This window comes from Hemitrygon akajei, chromosome 17, assembly GCF_048418815.1.
Source record: "Hemitrygon akajei chromosome 17, sHemAka1.3, whole genome shotgun sequence".
Lineage (NCBI taxonomy): Eukaryota > Metazoa > Chordata > Chondrichthyes > Myliobatiformes > Dasyatidae > Hemitrygon > Hemitrygon akajei.
The window spans coordinates 49,664,962-49,679,172 of NC_133140.1; the positions used below are offsets into that span (position 1 = coordinate 49,664,962).

The 14,211-nt window shown below is 38.3% G+C and overlaps 1 protein-coding gene across 1 annotated transcript in view; it reads left to right on the top strand.

Moving 5' to 3' along the window:
* Positions 1–14,211, top strand: part of shcbp1 (SHC SH2-domain binding protein 1) — a 30,870-nt gene that overhangs the window by 3,944 nt on the left and 12,715 nt on the right. Inside the window, exons 3-9 of the mRNA XM_073070087.1 lie at positions 102–217; positions 549–757; positions 1,685–1,780; positions 6,064–6,297; positions 6,652–6,826; positions 8,934–9,054; positions 12,995–13,126. Coding sequence (XP_072926188.1) covers positions 102–217; positions 549–757; positions 1,685–1,780; positions 6,064–6,297; positions 6,652–6,826; positions 8,934–9,054; positions 12,995–13,126 — 1,083 coding nt within the window. The remainder of the gene's footprint in view (positions 1–101; positions 218–548; positions 758–1,684; positions 1,781–6,063; positions 6,298–6,651; positions 6,827–8,933; positions 9,055–12,994; positions 13,127–14,211) is intronic.

Here is a 14,211-nt window from a genome sequence, read left to right on the forward strand (position 1 = left end):
ATTATTCTTATGATGCAGAATGTTGGATAAAGTTCTTGAATAATTTTGAATCAAGAATGTAAATCATTGAGAATGGTTTGATTGTTTTTTTTTTAAAATAGGTGACACAAAGCCATCAGAAGTGCAGGATTTCTTTGCAGACTATTTGGAGAAGGTTCTAGAACCATATGGATGGCAAGCGATCTGGTCCAATGATACATTTGAGGTGCTGGTTGAGGTAAATATTCTGCTCAGAGCATTTATAGTGACGTTAACTGTCAAGCACCACAATCTAGGTTTTTATTGCCATATCAGAATCCAACTGTGGTGAGTAATTACCAATAAAGTATAGTATTTATACTCTCTGAGATATTCTGGGTTTGGATCCTTGTTATTCCAATAACGGAAACGTGTCTGTTTGGTTGATCCAAATTGTATTATAATGCTTTTATTTTCTATTGTACTATAAAAACATGCTACATTTACATTTTAAATCATACAAATTAAGCATAATTAAGGAATAAAATGCTGTTTTTTTTTTACTGGTTTTGTTTTGAAAACAATTTCAGGTGACTGATGTGGAGACTTCAAGCCTCAGGGCAGCGGTAAAGCTGACAGAACCATTCCTTTATGAGTCTGAAACATATTCTCTGAACATGGAAGCAATGGAAAGTTACCTTGAGGCAAAAGATCACCTTGTGCCTCTCCAGGAATTATACGTGGTTTTTGAAGAGTCTGGAGAGTTCGATCAAACAGCACTTGCTATCGAACATCTCAGGTAATAGACTTAATTAAAATTACTTTTGACATTTTCTATAAAGTACAGACTTGTATATTAGAAGTAAATAGAAACTATAAACAGTCTAGAGGCGCTAGACCAGTAAGAGCTATGTTTTTTAACACCAAATACTTACGATACATGTTGACTATGGTGCATGGGTCATTGCTCACATATAAAGTCTTCACAAGTTGACCCAAGGAGAACAGCCAACAGAGCAATGGGGTACATCAGATTTCAGTAGCAAATGATAAAGAAGGTGGATGGATGATGGTAAGATGCCCGGAAAATAGGTACACTGGTGGCAAAATGTTGTAAAGTATTTTGCAGGTGTGGTGTTACTCATTTTTACTTGGAGGCAAGTGAGAATTCTGGCAGGTGTACAAAACTGAAATTATTTCTCACAGTGGGGGGGGGGAGAAATAACATTTTATGAAATAATCAGCAGGAGCAAGGAAGCATATTACAAAAAATTGAGCATGAGCTTAGTTTCTAAATTTCATTACTTTTTATATATAAAACTGGGATATGCAAAAAAAAAACATAGAAATCAAAGGGTCTTCTACCCATTTTTTAATTTTTGGACTTTATTGGTTGTTATTTAATGAGCCTGACTTGGGTCAATAACTCTTACTAAGATATTTATGAATTACCTGGGTGGGAGGGGGAAGGTGGAAAACCACTCTTTTACATTAAAGCTGTAAATTTAAAGCTTCATTTTGCAATGGGTTTGTTTTGGTATTGGCATTGAAATTCCTCAGTAAATTAGTGGTAGCTTTCAGATTGCAGCTTGTTCAGTCTAGGAGTCTCCAGGTTATATGGCCAAGTTGATGTTTACAGCCTATCAATAATTTAGTTTATTTATGTATTTAACTTTTAAGGTAAGTTGCTGTTAGTGTAAATTCTTTAATATTGAATATGTTTCAGATTTTTCTACCAACATATTTGGAGAATCTGGGATGAAGATGACGAAGATGATGACTTTGATTACTTTGTCAGATGTTGTGAACCAAGATTGAAGCTGTAGGTATATGTTGTCTAAACGTACTATCAGCTACACTCTATGGCCATTTTATTAGGTACAGTTGTATGCCTGCTTGTTTATGCAAATATTTAATCAGCTAATCATGTGGCAGCAATTCAATGCATAAAAGCAAGCAGATATGGTTAAGAGGTTCATTTGTTTTTGAGACCAAACATCAGAACTGGGAAGAAATACAATCTGAATGATTTTGACCATGCAATGATAGCTGTCTTCTCATTGTTACTGTCAAGGAGGGATAAAAGCCTGAAGGCACACACTCAGCAATTCAGGAACAGCTTCTTCCCCCCCGCAATCCTATTTTCTAAGTGAATATTGAACCCATGAACACCACCTCACTTTTTAAATTATTTCTGTTTTTGCACTACTATTTTAAAATTTAACTATTTAATATACATATCTTTACTGTAATTTGTTTTTCTATATTTATCATGCATTGCATTGTACAGCTGACACTGTTAAGAAATTTCATGACACATGCTGGTGATATTAAACCTGATTCTGATTTTGGTGCTAGACAAGGTGGTTTGAGTATTACAGAAACTGCTGAGTTTACAGAGGATGCTGCAAAAAAGCAAACAAAAAAAAATCTAGTGAACGGCAGTTATATGGGCAAATATGCCTTAATAATGAGTGAGGTCAGAGGAGAACAGCCAGACTGTTCCAAGCCGACAGGAAGGTGACCAGTAATGCTGGGAAGCAGCGCCTCCTACATGGCCAATCAAAGTGTTACTGTCTTTTTTAAACATTCTTCATGATTGCAAGCCCCTGCTGGATGTTAAGAACTTAAAGGAGGGCAGGTCTATCCCATCAGAGAGTATACTGTTTTGGAGGGTGGGGAGGGGTCGACCTACAAGCAGGGAGCCACAGCCACCATGTTTCTGGCACTGTTGCTCAGAAGGGAAGGGACCAGAGGAGAAGGGCAGTGGTGATAGGAGATCCTATAGTTAGAGGAGTAGGTTGAAGAGACTGCATGCATAGAGAGACCCAGATGGTATGTTGCCTTTCATGTGCCAGGGTCTGGGATGTCTTGGATCTTGTCCACGACATTCTAAAGGGGGAAGGTGAGTAGTCAGACATCATGGTACATATTGGTACCAAGTCATAGGAGTGAGAAGAGAAGAGGTCCTAAAGAGAAAATTTAGCAAGATGAAAAACAGGACATCTGGGGTAACAAACTACACGCGAGTTAAACAGTAAAATACAATTAAGCTTTCACCACAGGGCTAAAAGCGAATCAAATGTATATGATTCAACAGAGCCAATATCTCACTTATCAAGCATCCTCGGGGTGATGGTCACTGATCCTTAAGAGCTGGTGTTTAAAGTCATGCTGACACATACTCACTGTCATCTGAAAAGTTCTCTGACATCAGTAGAAGCAACCCACGGGAGAGCAACACCTCAGCCTGTGAAATGTAATCATTATTCACAATTACACCTGTACTGACCCACGTGGCAATTGTCTACCCAATTTCCCACTTCCACCCTCCTGTACCCAATAAAGCGTGTTGTCAAAATACTGAAAATTCATTCATCTGTTTTAATATTAACAAACATCAAGTCATGGATTTTTATGATGATCTATTATCCCATGGTTACTTTTACCAATGCGAACTTTCTGTGCCAGATTTCATGGGTTATTTGAAAAAAATTCCAACCGACATGCTGGGATTCACTCCTACTTTTCCAAATCAATAGTCCACTTTTCTTGGATGCTAGCCTTATAACTTGATGACTAAGCTATTGTAAGCATAAAAGTATAACTATTGAGTCGCTCTGATCCCTAATGGATGTGAGAATCTGGTCATCTTAATTGTAAAGGTCCTGTGATATACCACTAGAGTTGAAATAATATATTAAGTTAAAAATGTAATGTATTGTATAAATAATTTTTAAAAGAAAATTTAAAGGAAGTTGGACCATGATCGATTATTTAATTATTAAAAACATTTTCAAATTTAGTTAGTTTCACTTAATATTTTAAATGTTAACCCGAATGAAATAAATGTTCGAATTTTGCTTTGCATAAGCTTCATAATTTATTCAAAGTCCAAAGTTGAGATATTGGCTTATGCACAAGTACCTATGTGTCCAAGTGCAATGAAAAGCTTACTTGCAACAGGATCATAGGCACATTGCATCATATAAGCAGCTTTCACAAGAAGAAATTGACAGTAAGTTATACCCTTCAACTCCTTGTCTAAATCTCATTCCAGTCAGGGTCCTCTACACTACTAGTTTCTCAGCACCACTGTGAGCTTCACTATTAATTTGCTCTCTTTTATAATTTGACTGATTCTTGACACCAGATGGTGCTCTAAGCAAACTGAAATTGTATCTGCTTTTGAGTTTGCTATCTTTTAAACTTTGATTTAACAAATAAAGTTTCAGGGTTTCAGCACTCTGCAGTAATGTTATTGGAATACCTGTTTTATTTAGTCAATCACCAACTTTCATCACTTTTTTCTGATGAAACTGGTCATAATATATTTTTTGCACTATACTATCAATGTTTTGGTCCTTTTATTCTTACTTTAAAAATTGACATTGAATTTTAACAGGTTTTTTACATTATGGATTTTTTGGAATGGTTTGGTCTTGCCATATACTGATATCTATCAGCTGATGTTAGCAGACTTCATGATCTTGCTGTCACTGGTGGTGTAGCGTCATCTACACCGGACTTCGAGGGGAGTGGTCCTGGGTTCGAATCCGGCCGGCTCCTTGCATGCTTTCCATCCGTGCTGTGTTAAACATCAATGGAAATGACTAACCAGCTGACATTTCAGACCAAGACCCTTGTTCAAGACTGAATGAGGTGGTTTAGTTTTTGTTCGGCACGGACTAGAAGGGCCGAGATGGTCTGTTTCCCTTCTGTAATTGTTATACGGTTATATTCTGAAATCAATTATTGAACTACTCAAAGATGGCAGACTTAAAATAGAAGGAAAGTTGAATTTAGTTTTGTTTGAATGGCTTACACCCTTATTAAATCAATTGCATAAAATCCTGTCTTTATATATAAACTTGATTGTAGAAGTTGGCATCTATATTTTATTCTTAATCAACCAATATACACTCAGTGACCACTATATGGGGTACATGAGGTATCTAATAAAGGGGCTACTGAATGTATGTGTGTGATTTTTCTGCTGCTGTAGCCCATCCACCTCAAGGTTTGATATGCTGTGCATTCAGAGAAGCTCTTTTGCACACCACTGTTGTAATGTGTAGTTACTTGAGTTACTGTCACCTTCCTGTCAGCTTCAAACAACTTGACCATTCTCTGATCCCCCCATTAACAAGGTATTTTCACCCACATAACTGCTACTCACCGGATGATTGTTTGTTTTTGTTTATCACACCATAATCTGCAAACCCTGAAGACGATTGTGTATGAAAATCCCAGAAAATCAGCAGTTTGAGATATTCAAACCCCCCACCCCCCCCGGCACCAACAATCATTCCGCAGTCAGTCACTTAGTTTGCATCTCTTCCCCATTGTAAGTTTAGCCTGAACAGCAACTGAACCTCTTAACCATGATTGCATGCAGATGGTCCTGAGTTCGAATCCAGCCAGGGTCCCAACCTGGGCAGCAGCAGTGTGTATGCAGAAGAAAGGCCTAGCAATCTACTCTGTAGCTTGCCACAAAAACCCTGTGGGCAACTACACTATCTGTAGGGTCACCAAGAAAATCTGACTCGACGGCACTCAACAACGACACACACTTAATAGAGTGGCCACCAGGTGTAGTAATCCTTAGTGAAATTCAATAATCTTGCAGTTTGTATGTTGAATCTTGTGAAACTTAAATCGTTGCATTGGATTGATTGGATTTGCATTACATGCTGTAAAAGTATTATAATCCAGCACAATGGGGACTTCGATCTACCACAATTTCCAGACTATTGGAGGTTACGTCTGTTATTATGTAATGCATTTTCAGCTCACTTTTAAAAAATGTGACATAGTATTATAATAACTTTTCTAGGGAATCTAGTTTAAGTACAGCACCCGGACCAAGGGTCTGGTGAGTCAGAAAGAAGCATAATAAACATCACTCATCAAGCCAGGTGCCAAGCCTTCAGCATTTCTTAATAGTCTGATGGTGAATTATTGAAGTTTGCTGTATATTCCATAAGTACTCTGATAAAGTAACAGTATTTGCTACTACAGCAGTAACGTGCAGAAAAGGCAAATGGGTGTTTATTTTAAGGTAACAAATATCTACTAATGGAGAATATTTTATTCCCATTTCAGGTATTATGATATTCTTGAAGATCGTGTTCCTGCTGATCTCATTGCTGAATACAATCGCCTGTTATCAAAGTGTGAGGAGATACATAAAGAATTTATAAAAGTGAGAAATAATATCACTGTAGGTGATTCTGAATCTGAATTGAGTAATGTTTCCATAGTGGAAGGTGTTAAACTTTGTGAAGAGTTGGATAAGCTTAAATATAAGCTTCGCATAATGGAGTCTCCACTTTACAGGTAATCCATTTTTAGGTTTGCACTTTTCTATAACTGATATTATGCTTTTCCTGTTAATATAGAAAGTCGTGAAAATTTAGAATGATTACGGATTTGTAACTGCTACCATGACAAAACTATTCTTTAACAATTTTCAGCAACGTCTTGCATTCTTTGAACCTGGATTTCATTTAGTTAATGTATTACATACAGTATCCTACAAAGGGAGTAAAATAAAATTAAAATTTTAAGGTATTGAAATCATGGGAGTTAGAATGAAATTAAGATGAAATGGTTGGGAAAATATAACTGATAGGATTAAAGCTTTATATAGCTGAAACATCAGTTCCTAAAAACCAATAACTTTATCTTTAGATATGTTCTGCGCCAGGATGGCTATGGTTTGCCAGGAAAGCAGGCCAAAGGAATTCGCTCTTCGGGAGAAAAGGTTATTCATGTTGTTTCAAGCTCCATGACCATTAATCTACTGCAATCTTTGCTGAAGGAGAAACTAAACCCAGATTCTTTTATTCAGGAACAACCAATAGAGGTAATAATTTTCATTGACCATTTAGGAAGTGCAATATTGAATAAACATCAGCCAGTTTAGTCAAGAATATAATCAAAAATATAGTCTTAAGAAAACAGTAAATCTTTTAATATGTTGCCAGCACAAGGGCATCAAATATTTGCAATACTTTGTTTTATTTCGCAGTAATTATGTCGATGCAAATGTCATGTAAATTGTTTTTACTCAGCTAACTTGTGATGGAACACAAAGATTGAGGGGAAAGCTTGAGTGAACCGAGTGTAGCAATTCTCTAACAGAACATGATGGCAAGTTTATAATTGCCTTCCATGATTTCCTAATTGCTGAGTTGTTGTTAAGTTAAATCTTTATCTAAAATCCCATTGCCCTGTACAGTAGTATAGCATTGTGTGACATAATTAGGTCATAGTCAAAATTGACTACAAAATAGTTGAGAAATAAAATGACAAAGCTGCATCCCCAATTTTGTTCCTGACATTCAGGAACATTCAAAATCACTCATCAGTTGAGGAAAATGAAACTTTTTAAAAAAGTTGTTTTGCATTTAAATAATGAAAAACATCAAAACAAACATGCCTTCCATCCTAAAACCATTTGTCCAATGACTGGTGCATTCTAAAGATGCCAGTTAGAATTGGGGCTTAATGTTGGCAACTCATTGTGGATCTTTTGGTATTTCCCAGCAGCCTTTAATGCATATATATATATATCTGGTTATATATATTTGGTTATATCTGCTGCACCAAATATAACCTGATGTTATATAAATGCTGGGGGCTTCAGCCACGTTGTTGGTCTCCGGAAGCTTTTAGTGCATGGAATGGTCCAGTGCAGGAAAAAGGCACTTTAGTCCATGATTTTGTGCTAATTAATTAACCTAATGATGCCTAATTACACTAATTCCTTTTGCCTACATGTAGCTTTCCATTTCCTGCATATTCATGTGCCTGTCTAAAAGCTCCTTGGACATCTCTATTGTGTTTGTTTCTGGCAATGCATTCTGGGCACCCACCCCTCTTTTTTTCAATTTTAATGCAGTACTCTAGATATAGTCCAACTAGTGTATTATAAAGCTGCAACGTAACTTCCTGACTCGAATTGACTGGTTGCATCATACTAATAAAGACAAGTATGCCATATGCTTTCTTAACCACCCCATTAACTTGCATAGCCACTTGTTAGTAGGAAGTTGTGGACTTGGGCCCCAAGATCCCTTTGTAGATCAGTACTGTTAAGGCCCTGCTGTTAACTGTGTACTTTCTCTTTACAGTATATTTGATCTCCCCCTTCTCCAGCCTTGTATCCCTTTTGCCAATCAACTTCCCAGCTCTTAGCTTCATCCCTGCCCCTCCTGTCTTCTCCTTTCATTTCAGGTCTCTCCCCCCCCCCCCCCCCCCCCGCCACTTTCAAATCTCTTACTATCTCTTTTTTCTGTTAGTCCTGACGAAGGGACTCGACCTGAAACGTCGACTGTACTTCTTCCTAGAGATGCTGCCCGGCCTGCTGCGTTCCACCAGCATTTTGTGTGTGTTGCTTGAATTTCCAGCATCTGCAGATTTCCTCGTGTTTGCATTTGATGACTGGTACATTCTAAAGATGCCAGTTAGAATTGGGGCTTAATGTTGGCAACTCATTGTGGATCTTTTGGTATTTCCCAGCAGCCTTTAATGCAACAAGCAGCTTTTTGGTAGAGTGATGCTTCTTTCACTTGTGGCTTTTCTAATCATTAAACAAATGTATAACGGCTTGGACTGGCTGGTGGTGTAGGGGCATCAGCACTGCACTCCGGCCGGCTCCTTGCTCTCTGTCCATCCATGCTGGGTTGAGTGTCGAACTGGCAACTTGACCTTGTTTTTCACAAAAAACAGACAAAATGTTAAGGAAATGGCAAGGTTGCCGACTGATGTGCCACAGAGGGGAATAACAATTACCCCCTGGGGCCTATAAGAAAGTATGAATATTGCTTGGGATTAGTATAAATAAATTTGATAGAAACGAAGAACTGCACTATCATGATACTTCCAAATTGAAGAGTGCCTAAAGATTGGTGGTATAGGAAATGTTTTATTTGTGAAATTTGTTTTGAAAGCTGTTTTCCCTTTGTTAGTTTCATAGTGATCCACTTGCAGCAATAAATGGCTGTTATGAAGGAGATGTTGTTATCATCTGTCCTGGCCGTTACAGTGTAAATGGCTATTTCAGAATTGCTGATTCCATTCAAGTGGAAGGTAAGCACCAGAGGAAATATATTTTTATACACAACAGGTCTTATTCATGTGTTTGAGGAAAGGGATTGTTGGGTTCTGATGTTTTTGATCCAAGATTCTTTCAGAAGTCAGGAAAGAGGCACAAAACTTGTTGCTTCATGATAAGAGTTGACATAACAAAGGAAAGTTGAATGGATAGTAATTGAGGTCAACTAAGCAAAGCGAGACAAAGGAACTAAGATTAATATGGTGCTACTTTGTGTTTAGTTATTTTATACCCATAATTAAGAAAACATTCCATTCAAATTTATAGGTAAGAGTTAACCAATAAGAAAGTCATCATTCAAATAATGTAGTACAAAGAAGCTTCCAGAGCTTTACAGAATTATACTTTGTATAACCACGAGAGGCATATTAAACTTGCTTATACGTATGATAGCCACTAAGAAGAATAGTAAACGATTAGTTGTATGTAAGTAATTATATAAAATACAAGCAGATAATGAATTGTTGAACTGTAAAGAAAATATCAATTCAACAGTCTAATTTAAGAGTTAAACAGTTGGATCTAACAGGAGGGATCAAGGAGTACAGAAATAATTAAACTTTGAGGTGATTGGAAAGCTAGAGTTGAAGGAGAACAGATTTCAGAATCAGGTTTATTATCACCATCTTGGATGACACTTGTTTGTTTTGTGGCAGCAGTACAGTACAAAGACATCAATTTTTCATAACTTGCAAAATAGTGCAAAGCAAGTTGAATAATGATTTAGTATTTATGGACCATTAGAAAGCTGATGACAGGGGAAGAAGCTGTTCCTTGGTTGTTGAGTGTGGGTGTTGAGGCTTCTGTACCCCTCCTTGATGGTAGTAGTGTGCTTAGATGATGTTCTGAAAGGTGAGGGTTCTTAACGATGGATGCTCCTCTTAAAGATGTCCTTGTGGGGTGGGTTGTGCCCATGATTTGGCTGGCTGAGTCTACAGCCTCTTGTCATCATGTGCATTGGAGCCTCCATGCAGGGCTGTGATGCAATCAGTCAGAATGCTCTCCACTGTTCATCTATAGAAGTAGCAACAGTCTTTGGTGACGTTACCAAATCTTTTCAAACTAACAAAGTGGAGCCACTAGAGTGCCACCTTTATATTTGCATAAATGTGTTGGATCCAGGACAGATTGAGATGTTCACACCCAAGAACTTGAAGCTGTTCACACTTTACACCACTGAGGACTGATTTGTGTTCTCCTTACTTCATCTTCCTGATGTCTACAATTAATTCCTTCATCTTGTTGATGTTATTGATATGACACAACTCAATCAGCTGATCTGTCTCATTCCTGTAGGCTTTTTTGTCACCATCTGGGATTTTACCACAACGGAGTTGTTGTCTATGAATTTATAGATAGCATTTCAACTGTGCTTAACCATATTCACAAGTGTAGAATGAATCAAGGAACAAGCTAAGCATGCATCCTTGAGGCATACCTGTGTTGATTGTCAATGAAGAGGAGATGCTATCAATGATTTGTACTTGCTGTGATCTCTCGATGTGGAAATTTGAAAATCCAATTCCAGAGGGAGGTACAAAGGCCCAGGTTTAAAAGTTTGGTGTTTAATTCTGAGGGAATAATGGTATTGAACACCAAGCTGTGATCGATAAGCAGCAGCCTGACATATGCTTTGCTGTTGTCTAGGTACTCCAAAGCTGAGTAAAATTCATGCTTTTGAAGGATGCTCTGACATTGGCCTCTCAGACAGAGATCACAGGATCACTGGATGCTGTGAAGATTCACAAGAACAGAAGAACATTAAAAATGTGAGCCAGAGTAGGGCATTAGGCTTATAGAGACTGTTCTGCCATTCAGTAAGATCTGGCTGTGGACAAGTGTACTGTTATTTTCCCTTTCAAAGCATGTAATAATGCCATTGAGCTAATCAAGATTTGAACATCCCTGCAATTTATGTTGTTAGGTCTATTCTTATAGGATGTAATTGCATGCAAATGAGGCCACAGCTATCTGCATCTAATTCTGTCTCAAGCTTCACTCGGAATTGTCTGTTTTTGGAAGGAGTACCCGGATAGGGAGAGAGGAATTTAGTTGGGTAAAGAAGGAAAAAAAAATTAAAATCCTGAGAATTTGTTCAGCTTGGAGACCAAGTACGGTAGTTCAGCAAGCAAGCAAGCTGAATGGTAGCTCATAAATTGTAGAGAGCAGAATAGCACAAACTGGAAACATCTAATATTTTCAACAACACTTTGCTACTCCACAAAGTGATGCTACATCACGAATGTTGTGATATCTTGTCTTTTAAGAACTGTTTCTATTTTACAAATACATTAACTTTATTCCACTAAATTTGAAAATATTTTCAAAGTTCAAAGTAAAATTTATTATCAGAGTACATGCAACCCTGAGATTCAATTTCTGTGTGCATACTTAGTAAATCTATACAACAGTAACTGTAAACAGGATCAATGGACAACAAACTGCAAATACAGATATAAATGAATAGCAAAAAATAATGAGCATGAACTAATAAGATAAAGGAGTCCTTAAGCGAGGGTAGTTATCCCTTTTTGTTCAAGAGCTTAATGATTGAGAGGTAGTAACTGTCTTGAACCTGGTGATGAGAGTTCTGAGGCTCCTGTACCTTCTGCCTGATGGCAGCAGCAAGAAAAGGGCATGTCCGCGGTGGTGAGAATCTTGGATAATGAATGTTGTTTTCCTACGGCAATGTTTCACGTAGATGTGTTCAATGGTTGGAAGGGTTTTACCCGTGATGTACTGGGCCAAACCTGCTACCTTTTGTAGGAATTGCCACTCAAAGGCATTGGTGTCCCCATACCAGGCCGTTAATGCAGCCAGTCAGCTCACTTTCCACCACATGTCTATGGAAGTTTGCTAAGGTTTATGATGACATGCCAAATCTCCATAGACTTCTGAGGACACAGATGAACTGTCACGCTTTCTTTACAATTATATGATGGGTCCAGGACAAGTCTTCTGAGATGGTGACGTCCAGGAATTTAAAGTTACTCACCCTCTCCAGCTCTGATCTTCTGATAATTACTGGTTCATAGACCTCTGGTTTCCCTCCCTTGAAGTCTACAATCAGCTCCTTGGACTTATTGACATTGAGTGAGGAGTTGTTGTTATTATACCACACAGCCAAATTGAATTGAATTGACTTTATTAGTTAATTCTTCATATACATGAGGAGTAAAAATCTTTATGTTATGTCTCTATTCAAATGTGTAATTATAGTAATTTAAATAAATATTATGTACAACAGGATAGTCAATATAATATGGAAATACTGTTGTGTCAGCATGAATTAAGCAGTCTGATAGCCTGGTGGAAGAAGCTGTCCCAGAGCCTGTTGGTCCTGGCAGTACAGTTTCCCGGATGGTAGCAGCTGGAACAGTTTGTGGTTGGGGTGATTTGGGTCTCCAATGATCCCGTGGGCCCTTTCTATACACCTGTTTTTGTAAATGTCCTGAATAGTGGGAAGTTCACATCTACAGATGTGCTGGGCTGTCCATAGCACTCTCTGCAGAGTCTTGTGATTGAGGGAAGTACAGTTCCCATACCAGGCAGTGATGCAGCCAGTCAGGATGCTCTCAATCATGCCCCTATAGAAAGCTCTCAGAATCTGGGGTCCATACCAAAATTCTTCAGTCTCCCTCCTGTATGCTGATTCATCACCACCATTTGATACAGCCCACAAAGGTGGTGTCATCGGCAAACTTGTATATGATTTTGGAGCTGTACTTAACCACACAGTCAATGGTGTAAAGTGAGTACAACAGGGGCTAATGGAGATTGTGGAGGAGATGTTGTTGCCAATCGGGACTGACTGGGGTCAACAAGTGAGAAAATCCACGATCCAATTGCACAAGGGACTATTGAGGCCCAGGTCTTGGAGTTTTACTGATTAGATTTTTTTTTCCCAATCTCTAGGGTATGGACTTCCTGATGACATTGTTCTAGTGAAAGAAGGCAAAGGAGACACCTTTATTGATTGCACAGCCACTTGCGTAAAAATATCCAATTTGAAATTGATTCAGTATGATGCTACAGAGGGTATTTTATGTAAGTATAGTATTATGCATTCTGTTTAAAAGGGTAGAAGAATATGGGGCCTATATTTTTATATAAAATAATTATTAGGAGTCACATATTTCAATTCTGCTCGGTTGAGCTTTATTTGTTATTAATACTTTAATTTGCTTCATGATAGTTGTATTGGTTACTCTCGTGTCTTCAACATCTTCATACTTGCATCGTTATCACTGAACAGAGGCTCCTTGGGTTAAAGATAGCTTGATAACTGGAAGATAGACCTTATGTAAATTCTCAGTAAAATTTTAACGATGTCCAACAAGCAATATTAGCGTTTCATTGGTTCCTTAAGGTTGTCACAGTCAAGTAACATAGTGGGGATAACATCCAATTACTTATTAAATACTCCCAATGATGTATCTCAAATAGCCTTTGACAATAAAGTCCAGCTCTTGGCCTTCACATGTGGTTTAGTTACTAAGCTTGGTGGAATAGTTTCCACTGACAGTAAAATGGGCAAAAGTGGGTTATGGTGCCTTAAAACCAGTCGCTTCAGGCAGATGGGCTCATCAGCCATGGTTGGTAGCTCATCTAGGAGAAGGAAAACTCTGATCTCAAACCTCTGCCTTGCAGCAATACCCACTCATGGGGAGGGGTTCGGGAGTAAACCCTGAGGAATAATCTGGAGCTGGAGTCCCTAAGGCATTCCTACATTAAGTTCAACGTTGATTGGCAATTCCTGCAATGCCATTGGTGCCAAGCTGTATCGGTCTCTGCCATTCCTTTGGCTTCATCAGCTACATGGAGAGGGGGAGCCTGTTACATGGGCAACAGCTTTCTCTTCATATTGTACTGCCCTGGCTTGCATACTGGCATGAGTATCATGTAGCTAGCTAGGATGCACTATTCATGGTTGACCCTGAGGGCCTCACATAGTATTAATTCTGTACAGTATGGCGCTACAGTAGCAGTTAGTATGACACTATCACAGCTCGGGGCATCAGCGTTCAATTCTGTTGGCAACTGTAAGGAGTCTGTATGTCGTCCCAGTTGAACGTGTGGGGTTTTCCCAGGTTTCTGGTTTCCTCCAACAGTCCAAAACCATACCATTTGGT